At 26.3% G+C, this 18,140-nt stretch overlaps 2 protein-coding genes across 2 annotated transcripts in view; both read right to left on the minus strand.

Annotated features, from left to right (window-relative positions):
• LOC117181021 (chymotrypsin-2-like) overlaps positions 1–367 on the minus strand; it is a 13,638-nt gene extending 13,271 nt beyond the window's left edge. Inside the window, exon 1 of the mRNA XM_033373590.1 lies at positions 208–367. Coding sequence (XP_033229481.1) covers positions 208–367 — 160 coding nt within the window. The remainder of the gene's footprint in view (positions 1–207) is intronic.
• Positions 368–3,485: 3,118 nt separating this feature from the next.
• LOC117181022 (chymotrypsin-2-like) overlaps positions 3,486–18,140 on the minus strand; it is a 37,670-nt gene continuing 23,015 nt past the window's right edge. Inside the window, exons 3-6 of the mRNA XM_033373591.1 lie at positions 12,914–13,118; positions 9,454–9,703; positions 9,188–9,328; positions 3,486–3,645 (exon numbers count right to left, since the gene is read on the minus strand). Coding sequence (XP_033229482.1) covers positions 3,496–3,645; positions 9,188–9,328; positions 9,454–9,703; positions 12,914–13,118 — 746 coding nt within the window. The 3' untranslated portion in view covers positions 3,486–3,495. The remainder of the gene's footprint in view (positions 3,646–9,187; positions 9,329–9,453; positions 9,704–12,913; positions 13,119–18,140) is intronic.

The following is an 18,140-nucleotide window of genomic DNA, read 5'->3' on the forward strand; positions in this document are numbered from 1 at the left end:
AAAAATTAAAAATTAAAAATTAAAAATTAAAAATTAAAAATTAAAAATTAAAAATTAAAAATTAAAAATTAAAAATTAAAAATTAAAAATTAAAAATTATAATTAAAAAATTAAAAATTTTACATTTAAACTAGAAACTTTAATAAATAAAAATTAAAAATTAAAATCTAGAACTTATATATTAAAAATTAAGAATTATAAACGTACCAAGTGCAGTTGTCAAAAGGCAAACGAGTAGGAAAGACGAAATAAAAGTCATGTTGTACTCTCTTTGCCCTACTTTGAGTTTATCGAAATTTCCTCGTTTTATATATCCGATTTCTACGTGGAAAACTGAATCAAAGGCGATATGATCCATCGATGTCATTAATATCTTTTCATCGTTAATTGATTTTTTCCATTAAGCACTTCTTCAGAAGCATTTGGTATGATTTTACAAGATTTGGATCTAATCTCAATTTTATTTTAAGTAGAAAACAAAAACGCGATCTATGGCCACGATTATTGTTTTTTCTCGTGCAATTTTAAAAATAATATATAAAACTAATATTATTAGAATATTTCGGACTGTACTTACCCTGGTAGAGAATTTTTGTACAAAATTGTGCAACGTTACTGTAACTGTAATTTTTTGTTAAAGCCTGTACTGTTTTGTAAAAAATTGTAAAAAATTGTAGAAAATTTAACAAAATAATAGAAAGATACAACAAATATTTTTTTCTTGTATTTTCGTGTGGAAAATCAAAAAATGAACAATAAAGAACACATTTCTACAGTTCAAAAATTTCTATAAATTTTCAATTATATATTTTTTTTTACTTTATTTTTAAAGTCCACCAGATATTACGAAAAGAGCACAGGATTTGAAATTTTTTACTTGCAAATTTTACCTATACATTCACATGTATCAAGCGTGATTTTAAATCAGAGATGTTAATTATTAAGAAAATAATTGATTGTGAATTCTCTTTCGTTAAAGCTCATTCGGATTTAATGAATGCGTTCTTATCATGTATCTCGCGCATCGCATTCGATTTAGTCAAAAGTCATCACTGTTGTATTAAAAACAAAAAACCGATGGATTTTATTAAAATGAATATAAATTGATAAAAAAACCAGATCATTTCAGTTCCGCATCGGTTCAATAAAAAAAATTTCTTAATTTGGCTAAGAAAATTTAAAATAAATTTTTTTAGATTCAAAATATTTAAAACGTTTATAAAACATATCTTAATTAATAAATATCATTTGAGTAATTATCAAGGTTGAAAAAAATCAAAGAAGTTTAAGGTGTATTAAGAAGTTTTTAAAAGATTCTAAAACAATTCCAAAATTATCAGATTTTCAAAAATTTGAAACAAAATATCGATTTTTTAAGATTTCGAACAAAAAATTTAGAAGCCTAAAAGCATTTTTCAAGGTTTCCAAAGAATGCAATTTTTTTTATTTCCTAGAAAAAGTAAGGGATATTTTTGCAATCCATTTTTAAAGAATGTTTTAAAAGATTTACACCACTTTTAAAAAAGAATCTAGAGAATTTTGAGACCCCTTTTCAACTGTGTAGGATTTTTGAAAATATTAAGAGAAATTCGAGTTCCAAGACAATAACAAAATTTTGATTAGATTCTTGGAAAATTAAAAAAAAATTAAGAGATTTTTAAATTCTTATTTCAAATGATTTTAAAACAAATTTTTATTACCATTTAACTTTTCTAGCTAGAAACTGACTGAAATTAAAAAATAATGACAAATAATAAAATAATAACTTCACTATGAAGGTTTTTTGAAAATTTAATTTTTAATCGAGGAATCTCGAAATAAAATAATTTTAAATTATAAATCCATGACTGGTAATATTTGAAAAAAAACGGAAAATTTTCATATTTGTAAATTAAAAAATGGATTACTAAAAATTCGAAATAGTGAAACTTTTGTTATTTTTAATAAAAAGGGTTCAAAATTGAATAATTTGAGAGTTCAATCATTTGATATCAAATAATTTTCAATTCAAGGCGATTAAAATTTGAAAGTTTGAAATTAAAAAACAATTTTAGTTTTCAATGTCAAAGACTCTGAAATTCTAGAATTTCACGTTTTTATCAGGTAAAAATGATAAATGATCATTCAAATTGATTAGAGATTCTGAGCATGATAATTTATTACCAAACATTTTTATGTAACAAATTACATAAAATGAAATATCAGTAAAGAAAATCTTTATATTTTACGATATTTTTTTTTAATATGCTAAAAAATTTATTATCTTTAAAATAAATATTAAAACTTTTCTATAAAGATTTTAAGGTAAAAAATGAATTTCTTTGAAATAATTCTCAAACGAAATTCATTTATTCCACAAAAATGTCTGCAAAAATCCGATGAATTTCTTAATTGATGGAATTATCAAAAAAATTCAAAAAGTCGAGAAAAAGTAGAAAAATTATATGAAAATCTGTTTTAAATTTATATGTACTTGTAAATAAAAAATATATTTTTCAGTGAATCAGTTGGTCTTAATATATATATAAGAAAGTTATTTAATTATAAAAAAGTTTGTATAAAGTAGTTTCAAATGAAAAACATTCAAAAATATTTGGAAATATGAGGGACAAATAATAATTTTTTTTTTGATTTTTAAATGAAAATAATATTTATTAAAAATGAATTGAATTTGCATCCCTTCCAAATAATCTCGTTTCAATTCAAATTTTTTCAAATAAAAAAATTCGAATCAGAAGATCTCAAAATTAAATAATTTTTAATTTGAAGTGATTAACATTTGAGAGTTTGAAATTAGAACGTTAATTAAATTGTTTATGGTCAAAAAGCTATCTAAAAAGTTATAAAATTAATTTTATTGCATAAAAAAATATAATTATTTTAAACAATTTTTTTCAACTTCTATATTTTCAATTCGACGGCAAATTTCATAATTTTTTATTCCTGATCTGTCTTAAGATTGATAAGATAAATAAATTTTTCTGATCATCATCTAATCCACTGATATTATTAATAATCTTTCATTGATCGAACCTTCATGCAAGATCAATGTCCGACTTTAATCTTGAAATATAAAATAGTGATCATTGAAGATTAATAAAAATTCAGAATCTTTAGTTGAAAGTCTGACTAACAAAATTATAAAAAATAACATTTTGAATTGAAACTATTGATGTTATTTGCAATTATTAATTATCTCAATTTTATTAATAATTAAATAACTAATATAACTCTGAATTCAAAATTAGTAATTTAGAATTGCCAGATAAATATACAAAAATAAATTTATTGATCTTTTATTTTACAAGGAACAAGTAACAATGCAGGAGGAATTTTTCAAATAATAATAAATAATTTAAAACAGATATTTTACTTTCATTATTTATTATACTCTACATTATATAAATATGCAGTTTTATCTGCCAATAAGTTATGTAAAAAGGAACGTATTTTTGTCACTGGGAACAATAAAAGAGTCAACATTTTTTTTTTTAATCATTCGTCAACTATCGCGTTTTCATTGATCCAGCTTACGTAACTAAAAACTTTTGTGTGAATATCTGGAGATCCAACTGCACATGGATTTCCCCATGAAACGATTCCGACTTGAATGTCACCAAGAACAACTGGACTGCCAGAATCACCCTAAAAAAATGTTTTTTTTTATTAATTATTGATCATAATGAGTTCCATTAAAAAATTAATTTAAAAAAAACAAAAACAAACAAAAAGTTAAATCTTTAACAAAAGAGGATAATTTTAAACATAAATGATGAACCTTAAAATAGAAGAGTTGAATTTTGAGTTGAAGAAATTAATTTTCAACAAAAAAACGAATTGTTAACAAATGCTAAAAATTTTTAGGAAAGAGATAAATTTTCATCCAAAATGATAAATCATTCTTTAAGAAAAATTATTTTTAACAAACATATAAGTTTCAAACTGAAAGGGAAAAACGTGAACCGAAATAGTCGAATTTTTAGTAAATGAGTTCATTTTTAACAATAAAAAAATTTTCTTATAAAGAAATGGTAAAATCTTCAGCGAAAGGAATTAATTTATAACCAAATTGATAAATCTTTCAATAGAATAGCTTAGGTTTGCGTCGATGAGTTAATTTTTCACAATTATAAACAATTTTTCAATAAATAGTGACATTTTTAACCAAATAAATTAATTCGCAACTAAAATAAAGAATCATCGACTAGAAAAGTTAAATTTTTAGTTAAAGAAAAATTAGCTTTAACAAAGAAAACACAAACGAATGAATTTTTAATGAAAGACAAATTTTTACCTGAAGAAGAGAGACTTTCTAACAAATTGTTAAATTAATTGAAAATAGAATAGATAAATATTCATGCAACAAAAATAATTGTTCAAAAAAGCAGTTAAATTGAAGTGGTTACATTTTACGTTGAAAAAATTAATATTCCACACAAAAAATAATTTTCCATTAAATACTTGGATGCTCAACCAACAAAACAAATTATTTCTAACAAATGAATTTAACTTTTAACTACAAAATATAAATTGTGATTGAAAAATATAATAGTTGATATTTTAATCAAAAAAGATATTAATTTTAAGTAAAAAACTATGAAAATTAATTTAAAAAATACGAATTTTCAAAAGTTGAATTTCAATAGTTGAAAATAGTTGAATTCTGAATCTAAAACAAATAATATTTCTATCGAATGGGATGCATTTTCGAACCAAAAAACAAATTTTTATCAAAAGTCTTAAATTTTAAATCAATATAGACAAATTTCCATCTGGAAAAGATTTTAAAAGATTGTTACCAATTCAAAGAGTTATATTTTCTATAACCTGAAATATTAATTTTTCACAATATTTTTAAATTAAAAGGAATATTTGTAACGTAATGGTTGAATTTTTAATAAACTAATTTTTTTCATAAAATATAAATTTTAATCAAAAAGATTATTTTCTATCCAGAAAGCTAAAACTTCAATCAAATAGTGAAATTTTCTTTCAAAGAGAATAATTTTGATCTAAAATGATGAAGCCTAAAATAACTGAATTTCTAGAAAGAAATTCAAATTTTAACCAAGTAGTTAATTTTTTAATAAAAAGATTAGTTTTTGACAAAGAAGATTAATATAATACAAAAAAAATGAAATTTTCATCGAAATAGAATTAAATAAAGGAATTTTAGACAAAAATTTCATTATTTAATTTAAAAAATTAAATACTAAAATCTTCTTTCGTCCAACGTAACAAAAATATTCATGAAAATGTTAGAAATTAAAAAATTTCCCGTTTGATTTCACAAAAAAATCACATACATAAAATTTCTTCTTTTCAATTGAATAAAGATGTTTAAAAAAATTTTCTCTCTCACTTTAGAAGAAGGTTTAGAGCAGAAATTCTCTTCTCTCTTCTTCAAAAAAATTTGGAAAAAATACAATCAGCCCTGCTTGAAATCAACAAAAATATTAATAAAAATATGTGCAATAAACGGAAACACCTTCTCAAATAAAAAATTTATTTTACTAAATCAATATAAATGTAAAACAAAATACCTATCTCAATCCAGAAAATCAATTAAAAACAAACGAAAAAAACTTTTCAAACTCAAAAGAATTTTAAATAGAACTCATTAAAAATGTAATAATTGTACGTGATACCAAATATATTAGAGTTCTGATGCATTAAATCTATTGTTATAATTATTTAATACTGACATTATATAATTTTTCCAATTTGAAAGTTTGATTTTTAAAATTGTAATGACCTAGAAAAACTTCTGTATATCAGGAAAAGACCAACTTTTTTTTAAAGGTCACGCAATAATCTATTCATTTTTTAATGTATTAAAGTTCAAGAAAAACTCTTTTAAACATCTTTGCGCGAACAAAGCCAAAAACCGATACTCTGTCATATTTTGTTTAAAGAAACAATTAAAAGCTTTTTAAAAAATATTTAAGGTTGTTAGAACGAGGCGCATGGAACTGGCGAAATCTATCAGCCACTCAAAAGTAACCAGCAGTCAATGATAATTCGGTTTTGAGGTTATAAAAATGCACTCTGAGCATTTACTCGTCACTCAAAAGGGTTCCACGGTTGTGGGATATACGCTTGCTAACTGCTTTTTTGAAACAAGTCGAGAAACGGCTAAAAGGAGTGTAAAGTGGTTAGCCAAACTACATTAACGGAGAACAAAGCGACGGACAGCTGTTTGGCGCTGATCGCTCAGCGTTACTTAATCGTATTAACAACATGTGCACTGTCGGTAAAGCTGCACTCCTTTTGGCGGGAATTTTAAATTAAAATGAAAATGCGATTTCCGCTGTCCAACAGAAAAACCTAGTAAGTGACATTTACCATAGAGACTATTTTCCGATACATGCGCAAAGAAAATAACCTCTATGGAAAAAGTTACTTACCATGTTCTTCCGTTGGACAGCAGATTTGTGTTCTTAATTTTTTAATTGTTTGTTGACATGTCTCGCTTGCCTTCGGAATAAGAAAACTGTGGAAAGTGATCAAGAATGCCGATGTAAAATCCCTGATAATAATTGATAATAATTTTTTAATCAAAAAAAATTATTTATTGATTTCTTTACACATCTTGTTGTGTTGCAACGTAATAATAATTTAATTAATTTTTCACCTTGAATCGCTCCGAGGGCTCTATTTAGATATCTAATAATAATTAATCTTTACGCATCAGGATGTAGAAAATAGTTTGCAAATTTTTCCTGAAAAAAATTCTTACTAAATTCGATTCTTGTTGTGTAGAATAATTAATTAATTAAATTCATTAAATCAATTTAATGAATTAAATGAATTTGATTAATTTAACTTGGTCTTGGTATAAAACGGTTTTTAAATCTCTGGAAAAATCTGTAGGTATTATAATTTTTAATATGAAATTTATACGATTAATATTATTGTTCTATAAAGCGAAAATAGGTTGTACAATACTTATTTTTTATAAGATTCTACGTAATGCGTCATTTCCATATGTGTTTTGCACGTTGCAACACAACAAGAAATGTAAATAAATCAATAAATAATATATTTTCTAAATTGAAAAATTATTATAAATTATTATTAGCGAGTTCACGGTAGCATTCGTTTATCACTGTCCACAGTTTTCCTCTTCGGAGACCAAGTAAGACCTGTAAAGAAACCATTACAAAATTGAAAACACAAAATCGCATTCTCATTCTAATTTGAAATTCCCGCCAAGAGGAGTGCAGTTTTACCGACAGTTCACATGCGTGGTAGTACGATAAAGTAACGCTGCGCGATCAGCGCCAAAAAAGTTGTCAGTCTGATTTGTTTCCATTTATGTAGTTTGGTTTACCACTTTCCTCTCATTTTTTAGCTTTCACTCAATTTGTTTCAAAAAAGAAGATAGCCAGCGCATATCACACAATCGTGGAACCCCTTTCGGCGAAGGAAAAATGTCCAGAGTGCATTTTTAGAGCCTCAAAACCGAATTATCATTGACCGCTAGTAAATTTTAAGTCTTTCATGGATTTCGCCATTTTTGTGCGCCCCATTCCAACAGCCTTGAAGCGTAATCTTTAAAAATGCGTTATTATAGATTTTAAAATTGATTATGTTTTTAATATTATGAAATAAACGAAATTCCTTTTCAGATTGAATATGAGGTAGACGTGTATATGGTGCCAGAGCAAGTGTTTAGGAAGTAAATTTGAGAAAAGGGGCGAAGCAGAGACCTGAAAATTTTCTGAAAAAACGACACGGGTGAAAAGTGAGGTTAGAGCAGTGCTGTACCAAATGGAAGCAGTGCCACCGCCGCCTTGTAGAAAAATTGAAGGCATGGAAAGGTATTTGACTCAACCGGTGATCAAGTCGAAGCTGTTGCTCAGCTCAGCTGTTTTGAATAGTGTAACGAGGGAGAGGGAAGCGGAGTGAGAGCAGCAATTGTTTATAACAAACCCTGCAAGCATCCATGCATTTTCTTGTTAAAAAATTGGATCACAGCAGAATGTCTGTCGTTAAGGATGACACCCACACAAACTCTTCACGAATGTAGGCGTCAATCATTGATGGCAGACTTAGCTTTCACGATGTAAAATGTGGCGCCATTCGCGGACGTGTCCTGGTACTTCGTACCCAAATCTACCAGAATTTTTATAGTTCATGGAGCATTGAAAGGCCTGGTCCCGAAGGCTAATGAGTACAACGATCAGCTGGGCTAAGATTACGAAAGAAAATAAAGGAGGCAGAAGGAGTTCTATTACGTGAGTATAGCGTAATGGTTGATGAAAAAAATAAGTTGAAAAGAAAGATTGAGAAACTTGATTCAAAAATTGATGTAATGTAGAGTAGACAGGGAAGGATATGAGAAAAGGGTAGGCTGTCAGATTGGAGAAGAGGTCAGAAGCTGAAAGAAGTAGCCGAAGAAGTTGTCGGTGGAAGAGTAGAAGAAATACACTCTAATGAAGAACGAATCTGAAAGTGATGAGAGTAAGAAAGGAGCATAAGGAGGTGACAAGTGTCTTATAAAGCTTGGTTGTCAATGCGAATATAGTGCCGAAAATCTAAAGATATTGGTAACTGAACAGAGGTATGTTGTTTCAGCTGAAGACGAGGATTAAACGAATTCTAACCAAAACGAAAGATATCCAGCAATGACTAAGAAGGGAGAGGAAGGTCAAAATGACTCGAAAAGAAGTCGAACTAAAATTTAGAAAGGCAAAGTTATTGAAGACGGTGTGACAGTGAAGCTATACGGAAGGAAAAATTGTAGTGACCGGAAAACTAACAAGAATTACAGAAGGACAGCATGGAGGTATCAAAGAAAGTACAAAGGAGCAGAGTTGGTAAGGATGTCGAGTGCAGAAGTGTAAATTAGAACATGGGCAAAGTTTTATTGTGGTAAAAATGGGTGCTGGACCGCCAGGCGTTAGAGAAAGTTATTTTGCAAAGGAATAACAGGGAAACAGATGAGTAATAGGGATGTGTTTAGAGACTATAGAGAGAATGGACAAGATAGATCAGCAGAGGCATTTTGGTGATTTAGCAAGTTTTAAAAATGTCTAAAGAGATTAGATCTTGTCTCTTTCCTATTTCAAGTCGGATTAATTTGGTTTACAACATAGTGAGTGATGTAAGATAGTCCCGAGTAAGGATAATGATAAAAGAATGCGGTCGGGCAAAATAAGTTTTTGTAAAATTAATTACTTACATTACAAAGTCCCTCTCCATATTTTGTGAACGTGCAAATATTTTTTTCTGATATCAGCGAACTGAAGCTAAGACAGCTATCATGGTTGTAGATTTTGCTATTTAGATACTGTAATTCAGTCGGGAGACCTTGACCGTTGTTCTAAAATTGTAAATTACAATGATTAGTTTTGTTTAGAGATTTTAATTTTATATAAAATTTTGTTATTAAAAAATTAATAAAAAATAAAACCTTCTCTAATTTTAAGGTGCGTTTTTAATACTAACTGATACTTTTCCCCATCCGGAAACAACAACAGGTAGATCTGCTTTGCTTACATCCTCTGATGGAAGACCAATTGGGCTGACTTTGGAAGAGAAAGTTATTTCTCCTTTCACTTTAAGCAGAGCTATGTCACCAGTCAGATAGTTCATACTAAATTTGGGGTGAACAATTATCTTTTCACCTCGATACTTAGATCCTCCTTTACTTAAATTGTTTGTTCCAACAACAACAGTAATTACTAAAGGATAGGCCCTAAAACAAAATTTTTAATGTTTATACTAATACTATTGTTAATACTGATTCTGAAAAAATATTGTTATGCATATTTAAGCAGTTTCCCAAATTCTTTTAAAATAATTTCTTTTCCATTAATCAAAGAAAAAGAATAAAAATTAACTAGCACTTTTAATATCTAATAAATGGAATATTTTTCAATTACTTTATAAAACCTTGGGTGCCCCGTGCACAGAGGGAAAAAATTACTTTTATGATTTGAAATAATGTACAGCTCACAAATATTGATTGATTTAGACCAAAAAAATTTTTAAAAATAGGTTGTGAGGTTTCTAAAAGAGTTTTGTAGTCTGATTTTTGAATGAGCTTACAATTGCTATAAATAAACAAATATTCGAAAAAATTAATATTTTTTTGTAAATGCAATAATCAGGAATTTTTTTACAAAAAACTTCATTTATTCATATCATTTTTTCAATTAGGAACTTCATGCTAATTTTTAAAAACTTTATAAATTGATGATTATTCTTATAATTTTTTAAAACAAATTCAATTAAAAAAAGGATAAATAAGGTGAAAAATTTTTTATTTAGGAACTTTATGAAAATTTCAGAAAAAATTGATAATTTATTGATCAATTTTTTGACGTTTTTAACGATTTTAGTAAAGCAATGCATTATTAGGGTATCTGTCGACGGAATTTTTTTTCTTTTGATGTCACACTTTTTAACTAGAATTTTCATAATAAACTTAGCAGCATTTATGATTAGTTAATAAATTTTATAATTTTTTAAAGAAATTTAACAAAAAATGCATTATTCTGGTATCTGTAGACGAAAAAATTCGTTTCTTTTTCGTTGTCAGACTTTTTAATTGGGAAGTTCATGATAATGTCAGCAAAATTCATAACTAGTTGATGAATTTTATACTTTTTTCAATGAAAATTTAATAAACAAATGCATTATCCTGAAGCTGCAACCTTATTAGAAGAATGAAAATAATGCAACACTTAAAATGAAAAGATTAAGATTTCAAAAAAAATCCGTCAAAAATTGCACAAATAATGCATTTGGTTCTTAAATTTGTTTTAAAAATTATAGGATTTTTTAACTAATTATCAGTGTAAAGAAAATTATCAAAAAGTTCCCAATTAAAAAGACGCACATAAAAAAAAAGAATTTTTCCATCCACAGATGCTCGAATAATGCATTTGTTTGTTAAATTCGTTTTAAAAAATCTTAAAATTTATGAAGTAATTATGAATTATGCTAAAATTATTATGAAGTTCCAAATTAAAAAGTCTGATATCGAATCCTAATTTAAAAAGTTGTCATAAAAAAATTTCTCTTTCGACTTATGTCGTATCTTTGCATTTGTTTATTATAATTGTTCAAAAAATTATAAAATTTATGAACTATTTCTACATTTTTATTTTCAACTATCATGAAGTTCCTCATTTAAAAAGTTGTAATCGAAAAAAGCGAATTTTTCTTTTCACAAATGCCTCATAAATTCATTTGTTTATTAAATTTGTTTAAAAAATAATAAACTTTATCAACTGGTTATAAGCTTTGCTGAAATTATCATAAAGTTCCCAAGTGAATGGACTAGCATTGAAAAAAACCTGATTTTTTCTCCCAACAAAAAGCCCAGTAATGCATTTGTTTATTAAATTTGTTTATAGTATTAACAATATTAATCTCGAAAAGAAATGTCCTCATTGCATTCCTTTTATTCAAATTTTTTGCAATATAACTTATAAAACGTTAAATTTTTGAAAATTGTGAGACATTCTTTCAACAAACAATTTGTTTATAACGTTTTTTGTTTGGTTATTCTCTAATATCAGAACGTCAAACAAAAAATAATGGCCATTTTTTTTATCATATTTTTTTATTTATGAAAAAATTGAAAGACTATTTTAAAAATCAGGCTCGCCAACTCTCTTATAAATCTTAAAAAGGTTAGTTTTTCAATTTTTGTTCCAAATCGGTCAATTTTTGTGGGCTGTGTTTTCAAACAAAAATTCATTTTTTTGTTTGGAAATTTTGGTTGCAGATAAATGAATTTTTCGGAAATTTATGGAAATTTACTACATATAATTGACTCAATTACCTTAAATTACCAAAAACTTCCGGAAATTTCTCAGCTCAAACAATGTTTAAAATTTATTTTTGGGTATTTTATGGTTAGTTACCATATTTGCTAATAAAATTACCATAAATGATCAAAAAGTGCCATCAATTTTCGGTAATTTATAGATATTTTGAAATTTAATTTTGGGCAATTTATGTTAAGTTGCCATACTTACCTATAAAAATACTATAAATTACAAAAAAATTTCGTGAATTCGCGGAATTTTTTTAAATGTTTAAAATTTATTTTTGAGTAATTTATAATACTTCAACATATTTTCCTCTAAAATTACCATAAATGACCGAAAATTTCCATTTCCAGAAATTTATGTAAATTAAAAATTTAATTTTTGGGAATTATGGTATGTTGCCATAAATTATCTTTAATATTATCATAAATGACCCCAAAAATTTCATAAATTTCCAGAATATCTTTATATTGTTTTTCAACTAGAATATTAACAATTTAAAAATTGTTATAATAAAAAATATATCCTGATTTCTTAGAATCGGGACCTTCATAATTTGGGAATATCCCGGGACGACTGAAAGATCCCAAAAAATAAAAGTTCCCATTTGAAAAATTCCGAATAATAAAATTCTCGAATAATGGAATTTCACAATTATAAAATTCCCGAAAGTGAAAATTCCCGAATAATAAAATTCACGACAGCTTTTAATATTACCGAATTGGAATTTCAACCAGGAATTACAAGAAAAATTTAATTAATCTTTAGGGCAATTTTTTATACAAAACAAAAGCTATCAAATAAAGGATACTCAAAACTAGAAACTTACATTTTACATTGAATTCAATAGTGGCTGAAATTTAAAATTTTCAGTGATTTTGAAAAATATGAAAAACACTCTTAACTTTTCTTACCTTATTTGTTTTGCTCGAAAAGGGTTGTTTTTATAAAAAAAATATATATAATTAATAGAAATCTACAAATTCTATTGAAACCATTTTTAAATACAATTAATAATTTTTAAATAAGGCAAGAAAAAACACATCTCTCAATTTCGGCAGATTTGCTCAATTTTTTTTTAACCAAAAGTGTTTTTGAATTCGTTTGAATTCGAAAATACTTACCTACTGAGACAGTGTCCTGCAGTCAAAATCCATTGAGAATTTATGATTGAACCACCGCAAAAATGACTGCCGTACATTTGAAGAGAGACTTGATAAGGAAAAGCGTCTTCTGGTGCTACACTGCCTCCGATAATGCGTCCACTTATTTTATTATTTAAGGCGAGTGTTTGAAAAAATCCTTCATTTTCTCGCAGTAAGGGATTTCCTAAAGTAAATTTAAATAGTTGTTAATCAATAAATAAAGACTAAATTTTAAATTAAAAATTGCTAATGGGCAAAAAATTTGGCGACGTCTTTACGACATCGTTACGACATCTTTACGACGGTTTTACGATATCCTATGTTCATGTCGTTTCGATGTCTTTGCGATACCGTAAAGACATCGTCAGATCATAAGACTTATTTAAGATATCGTAAAGACACCTTAACGGCATGGGCATAGGATGTCGTAAAGTTGTCGTAAAGATGTCGTAACGATGTCGTAAAGACGTCGCCAAACTTTGTGCCCACTGGGTGGAAGTGATTACCATTTCGAGAGCGCGTTTAAATAAATTTTTTAAAGATTACATAATAAATTACTCACAAACAATAAAAAAATTTTATCTTAGTGATTTTTATTTACAATTAGCATTTTTAGAGAAGAATTTAAATGTGAAATCATAAAGTTTCCAAAAAGACGTAAAATTTCGGGAAAATTCAAATTGCGTTAGAGATTTTTACGATGAATAAGTATTTTAAATAAAAAATATTAGGTCTTATTGAAAAAATATTATTGGAACATTGTTTTTACCTAATTTTAGAATTTTTACCGGGAACCTACATTTTAAATAGAATTCTCTAGATATTGAAGTTTCGCATTTGGACATTTTTAGGTTATGTTCGAGGTTTACACCAAAAACTTGTATTTTGAAACAAAAATCAATATATTAAAAAAAATTTACACTTTTTTAACAGCTTAACATTGAATCCAAGCTTTTTTTTCTCAAGAAATTAGTATGATAATAAATATTATGAGCTTTCGAGTTTTCACAATTTTTAAACAATTTTTTTTGTTAGCTGCTTAGAACAATAATTGGAATTATTGTTACAGTTCAAACAAAGTGGACAATTTTGAACAGTTTTAGATTCAATTTATCTTTTGGACCGAAAATTAGCATTTTAAATAACAAATTATTAGATTTTAATTTTTTTTTTTAATTTTGTTATGTTATCTTTTTACTACAAACTTGAATTTTCAAACAAAATCCGTTAGATTAGAAAGATTGACATTTGTCAATAATTTTAGGTTATCATTGAGTTTCTCAACAGCTATTGGAAGTTTTAAGCAAAAAGCATTTTAGTTAAAATACAATTTACAATTTTTGAACAGTTTTAGGTTATATTGCAATTTTTTCACAGAAAATAATTATTTTATTAAAAAATCGTTACATTTTTAATTTTCACAATTTTTAAAGAAATTTATTTTACTTGGCCGTTTATAAAAGAAATTGGAATTATAATTGCAGCTCTAAAAAAATTTACAATTTTGAACATTTTTAAGCTATATAATTATTTGTCAACAGAAATTAGTATTATGAGTAAAAAATTATTAGATTTTAACTTGAAAAAACGTTGTTGAAAAAATTGGTTTGGTTATTTAAGTACTTTTTACTGATAATTTGTATTTGTTAATAAATTTCGATACCTAATGGGCAAAAAATTTGGCGACGTCTGCACGACATCGTAACGACATCTTTACGACAACTTTACGACATCCTATGTCTATGTCGTTTTGACGTCTTTGCGATATCGTAAAGAAATCTTCAGATCATACAACTTATTTATGATATCGTAAATACACCTTAACGACATCGACATAGGATGTCGTAAAGATGTCGTAAAGATGTCGTAACAATGTCATAAAGACATCGCCAAATTTTGTGCCCAATGGGTTGTTTCAATAATACAATTAAAAATCTTGAAGAATTTTGAAGTTTGATAGTGTTTTAGTCAGAAATAAAATTTTTTATTAAAATATGATTAGATTTGAAACATTTATTTCATTATTGTTGGAAATTTGGAAAATGTGCGGTTAGGCATTCCATCACGAAAAATTATAATTTGCCGTAATTAAGGTTATAACCTCAATTGGCGGCGACTTATGTCATAATAATTTTCGATAATAAGTCATTTTAAGTAGTTTGATATCAACTAAAGTTATATCAAAGAGACTTTAAATGATTTTAAAAGACTTTGAGTGATCTTAGGATTTCTCAAGAGATTCCCAGTGGGCACAAAGTTCGGCAACATCTTTACGACATCGTTACGACATCTTGACGACAACTTTACGACATTCTATATCTTTGTTGTTAAGACGACTTTGCGATATCGTAAATAAGTCGTGTGATCTGATGATGTCTTTACGATATCGTAAAGTTGTCGTAAAGTTGTCGTAACGATGTCATAAAGACGTCACCAAATTTTGTGCCCACTGGGTTTTTAAGGATTTCAAAAGATTTGAAAGGCTTTTAAAAGAATGCAGAAAAATTGAACGATTTCAAAGGAATTTTAAAGGTTTCTTTTTAAATTGACAAAAGGTTTAAGGATTGGCTAGAGATTTGATCAACTTTTAAACCATTTTAGGTGATTTCAAAGAATGTCAAGCGAATTACTAAAAAGTTTTTAAGAAGATTTTAATGAATTTGAAGAGATTTTAAGGGATGTAATTATTCAATATTTCAAGAAATTTAAGAAAATTTAAAGGATTTAAAGGGATTGAAACAATTCAATGATTTAAGGATTTTCAAGAGATTTTAAGGAGTCTACAAAAATTTAAAAGTTTTAAGAGATTTTAATTAATTTTAGTCAATTTTGAAAATTTCAAATGATATCAAAGAAGTTGAAGGGAGTTTAAAAAAATTTGGAGGACTTTAAGGTTTTGGAAGGAATCAAGTGGTGTTAAGGAATTAATCACTAAGGACTTGGCGATATCATAAAATTAATTTTTAAAGGATTTAAAAATAATCCAACAATAATGCAAAAAAGTTTCATGATTTTAAAGAGATTTTATAAGATTTTACGTAAGTCTTAGTGATTTCAAAGAAATCCAAGCTAGTTATTAAAACAGATCTAATGGATTTCAGGAGATTTCAAGGTATCTAAAGAAATTGATTGATTTAAGGATTTTAAGAGATTTTAAGGAGCCCACGAAAATTTATAGGATTTTGGATTTAAAAGATTTGAACTAATGTTAGTCAACCCAGTGGGCACAAAATTTGGCGACCTCTTCTCGACATCATTGCGACATCTTTGCGACAACTTTACGACATCCTATGTCCATGTCGTTTCGGGTTCTTTGCGATATCGTAAAGACATTTTTAGATCATATGTCTTATTTACGATATCGTAAAGACGTCTTCACGACAAAGATATAAGATGTCCTAAAGGCGTCGTAACGATGTCATAACGATGTCGTAACGATGTCGTAAAGATGTCGTAAAGATGTCGTAATGATGTCGTAAAGATGTCGCCAAACTTTGTGCCCACTGGAAATTTTACAATATTTTTAATTATTTCAAAGAAGGTGAAGGGAGTTCAACAAAATTTCAGGGACTTTAAGGATTTTCAAGATATATTACGAGATTTCTAAGAATTCAAGTGATTTCAAGGAATTACTAGGGACTTGGTGGAATCTTAACGTTTCTTTTTAAAGGATTTAAAAATAATTCAGAAATAATTCAAAAAGGTCAAAGGATTTACAAGTAATTTTGTAAGATTATAAGGCAATTTTAGTGGCCTTCAAAAATTTCAAGCGAGTTTTTGAAAAGTTATTTTAAATTTTTTTAATGAATTTGAAATAATTGAAAGATTTTAAGGATTTTTAGGAGATTTAAAGGAATTTAAGAAAGTTTATGTTTTTCACCAGAAATTTATATTCATTTTAGTCTGAAATAATTTTTTAATTCAAATATCATTAAATTTGAAGTAAAGGGTTTATTGTCGTTTTGCCCAGAAAATGATAATTTTTAGTAAAAAAGAAATTATTATATTATCAAACGAAATGAAATTTGTTTGTGCAATTGTAGGTTATACCAAATTGATACTTTTGAACGTTGCTAAACAAGTAATTGTTATGTTTTCCATCAAAAATTGGTATTTTCAATAAAAAATTATTATTCTATAAAATAAAATAAATCTTTTTACAATTTTAGGTAAGGCTCTTTTTTTCAAAGTGTTTAAAGTTATATTTACGTATTGCACTATAAATTAGTTATTTTAAAGGAAAATAATTAAATTTCAAAGAAATTTACCATTTGAAATTATTTTTATTATGCTATATTTGTATGTTTCCTCTAATATTGGTACACATTGGAGAGAATCATTTGGCTTTAGAATAAATTAAGACTTTTTACAACATAAATGTTAGGCTTTTATATCGAGAATCGATATTTTAAATAAAAATCATTAGATTTTAGAGAAAATAAAAAAAAATTATTTGGGGTTTTCACAAGAAATCGGTTTAGGATACAATTCAAGTTTGACAATTTTCGTTCAATTTTAGGTTATGTTAATATTTTTCACGTGAAGTCGACTATTTTAAAGAAACATTTTGTTTAAAAAAATATCTATTATTTTTAGCAATTGTTTAAGTTTTCATTCGGAAATTGTTATTTTAATTTAAAAAGTTAATAATACTTGAAAAATATTCAGATATGAAAAAATATTTACAATATTCATTTATTATTTTTTCATATCTGAATATTTTTTTAAGTATTATTATTTTTTTCAATAAAAGTACAAATTTTCGAATAAAAACTTAAACAATTGCTTAGAATAATAGATCTTCTTTAAAACATAATTTTGGTTTAAAACCATCGATTTCACGTGAAAAATATTAACATAACCTAAATTTGTATGAAAATCGTAAAACTCGTTTTGTATCCTAAACCGATTTATGGTGAAAACCCCTAGTATAATATTTTTTTTAATTTTCCCCAAAATCGAATTATTTTTATAATAGACACTATAAATTACAAAAAAATTGATTATTATCAATTTTATATTGTAGGGGACATTTCCCAACAGTCCATAATTATTAATTAATATCATTAATACATACATATAAATATATGATTATTTATTTTTAATTTAATTAAAATAATAGTTAAGATCAAACTTTTTTAAACTGAATTAAGAAGCAAATAGTGAAGGAAGGAAGGTGATTTGAAACAAAAATACATAAGATTTC

The sequence above is a fragment of the Belonocnema kinseyi genome, chromosome 10 (assembly GCF_010883055.1).
Source record: "Belonocnema kinseyi isolate 2016_QV_RU_SX_M_011 chromosome 10, B_treatae_v1, whole genome shotgun sequence".
Lineage (NCBI taxonomy): Eukaryota > Metazoa > Arthropoda > Insecta > Hymenoptera > Cynipidae > Belonocnema > Belonocnema kinseyi.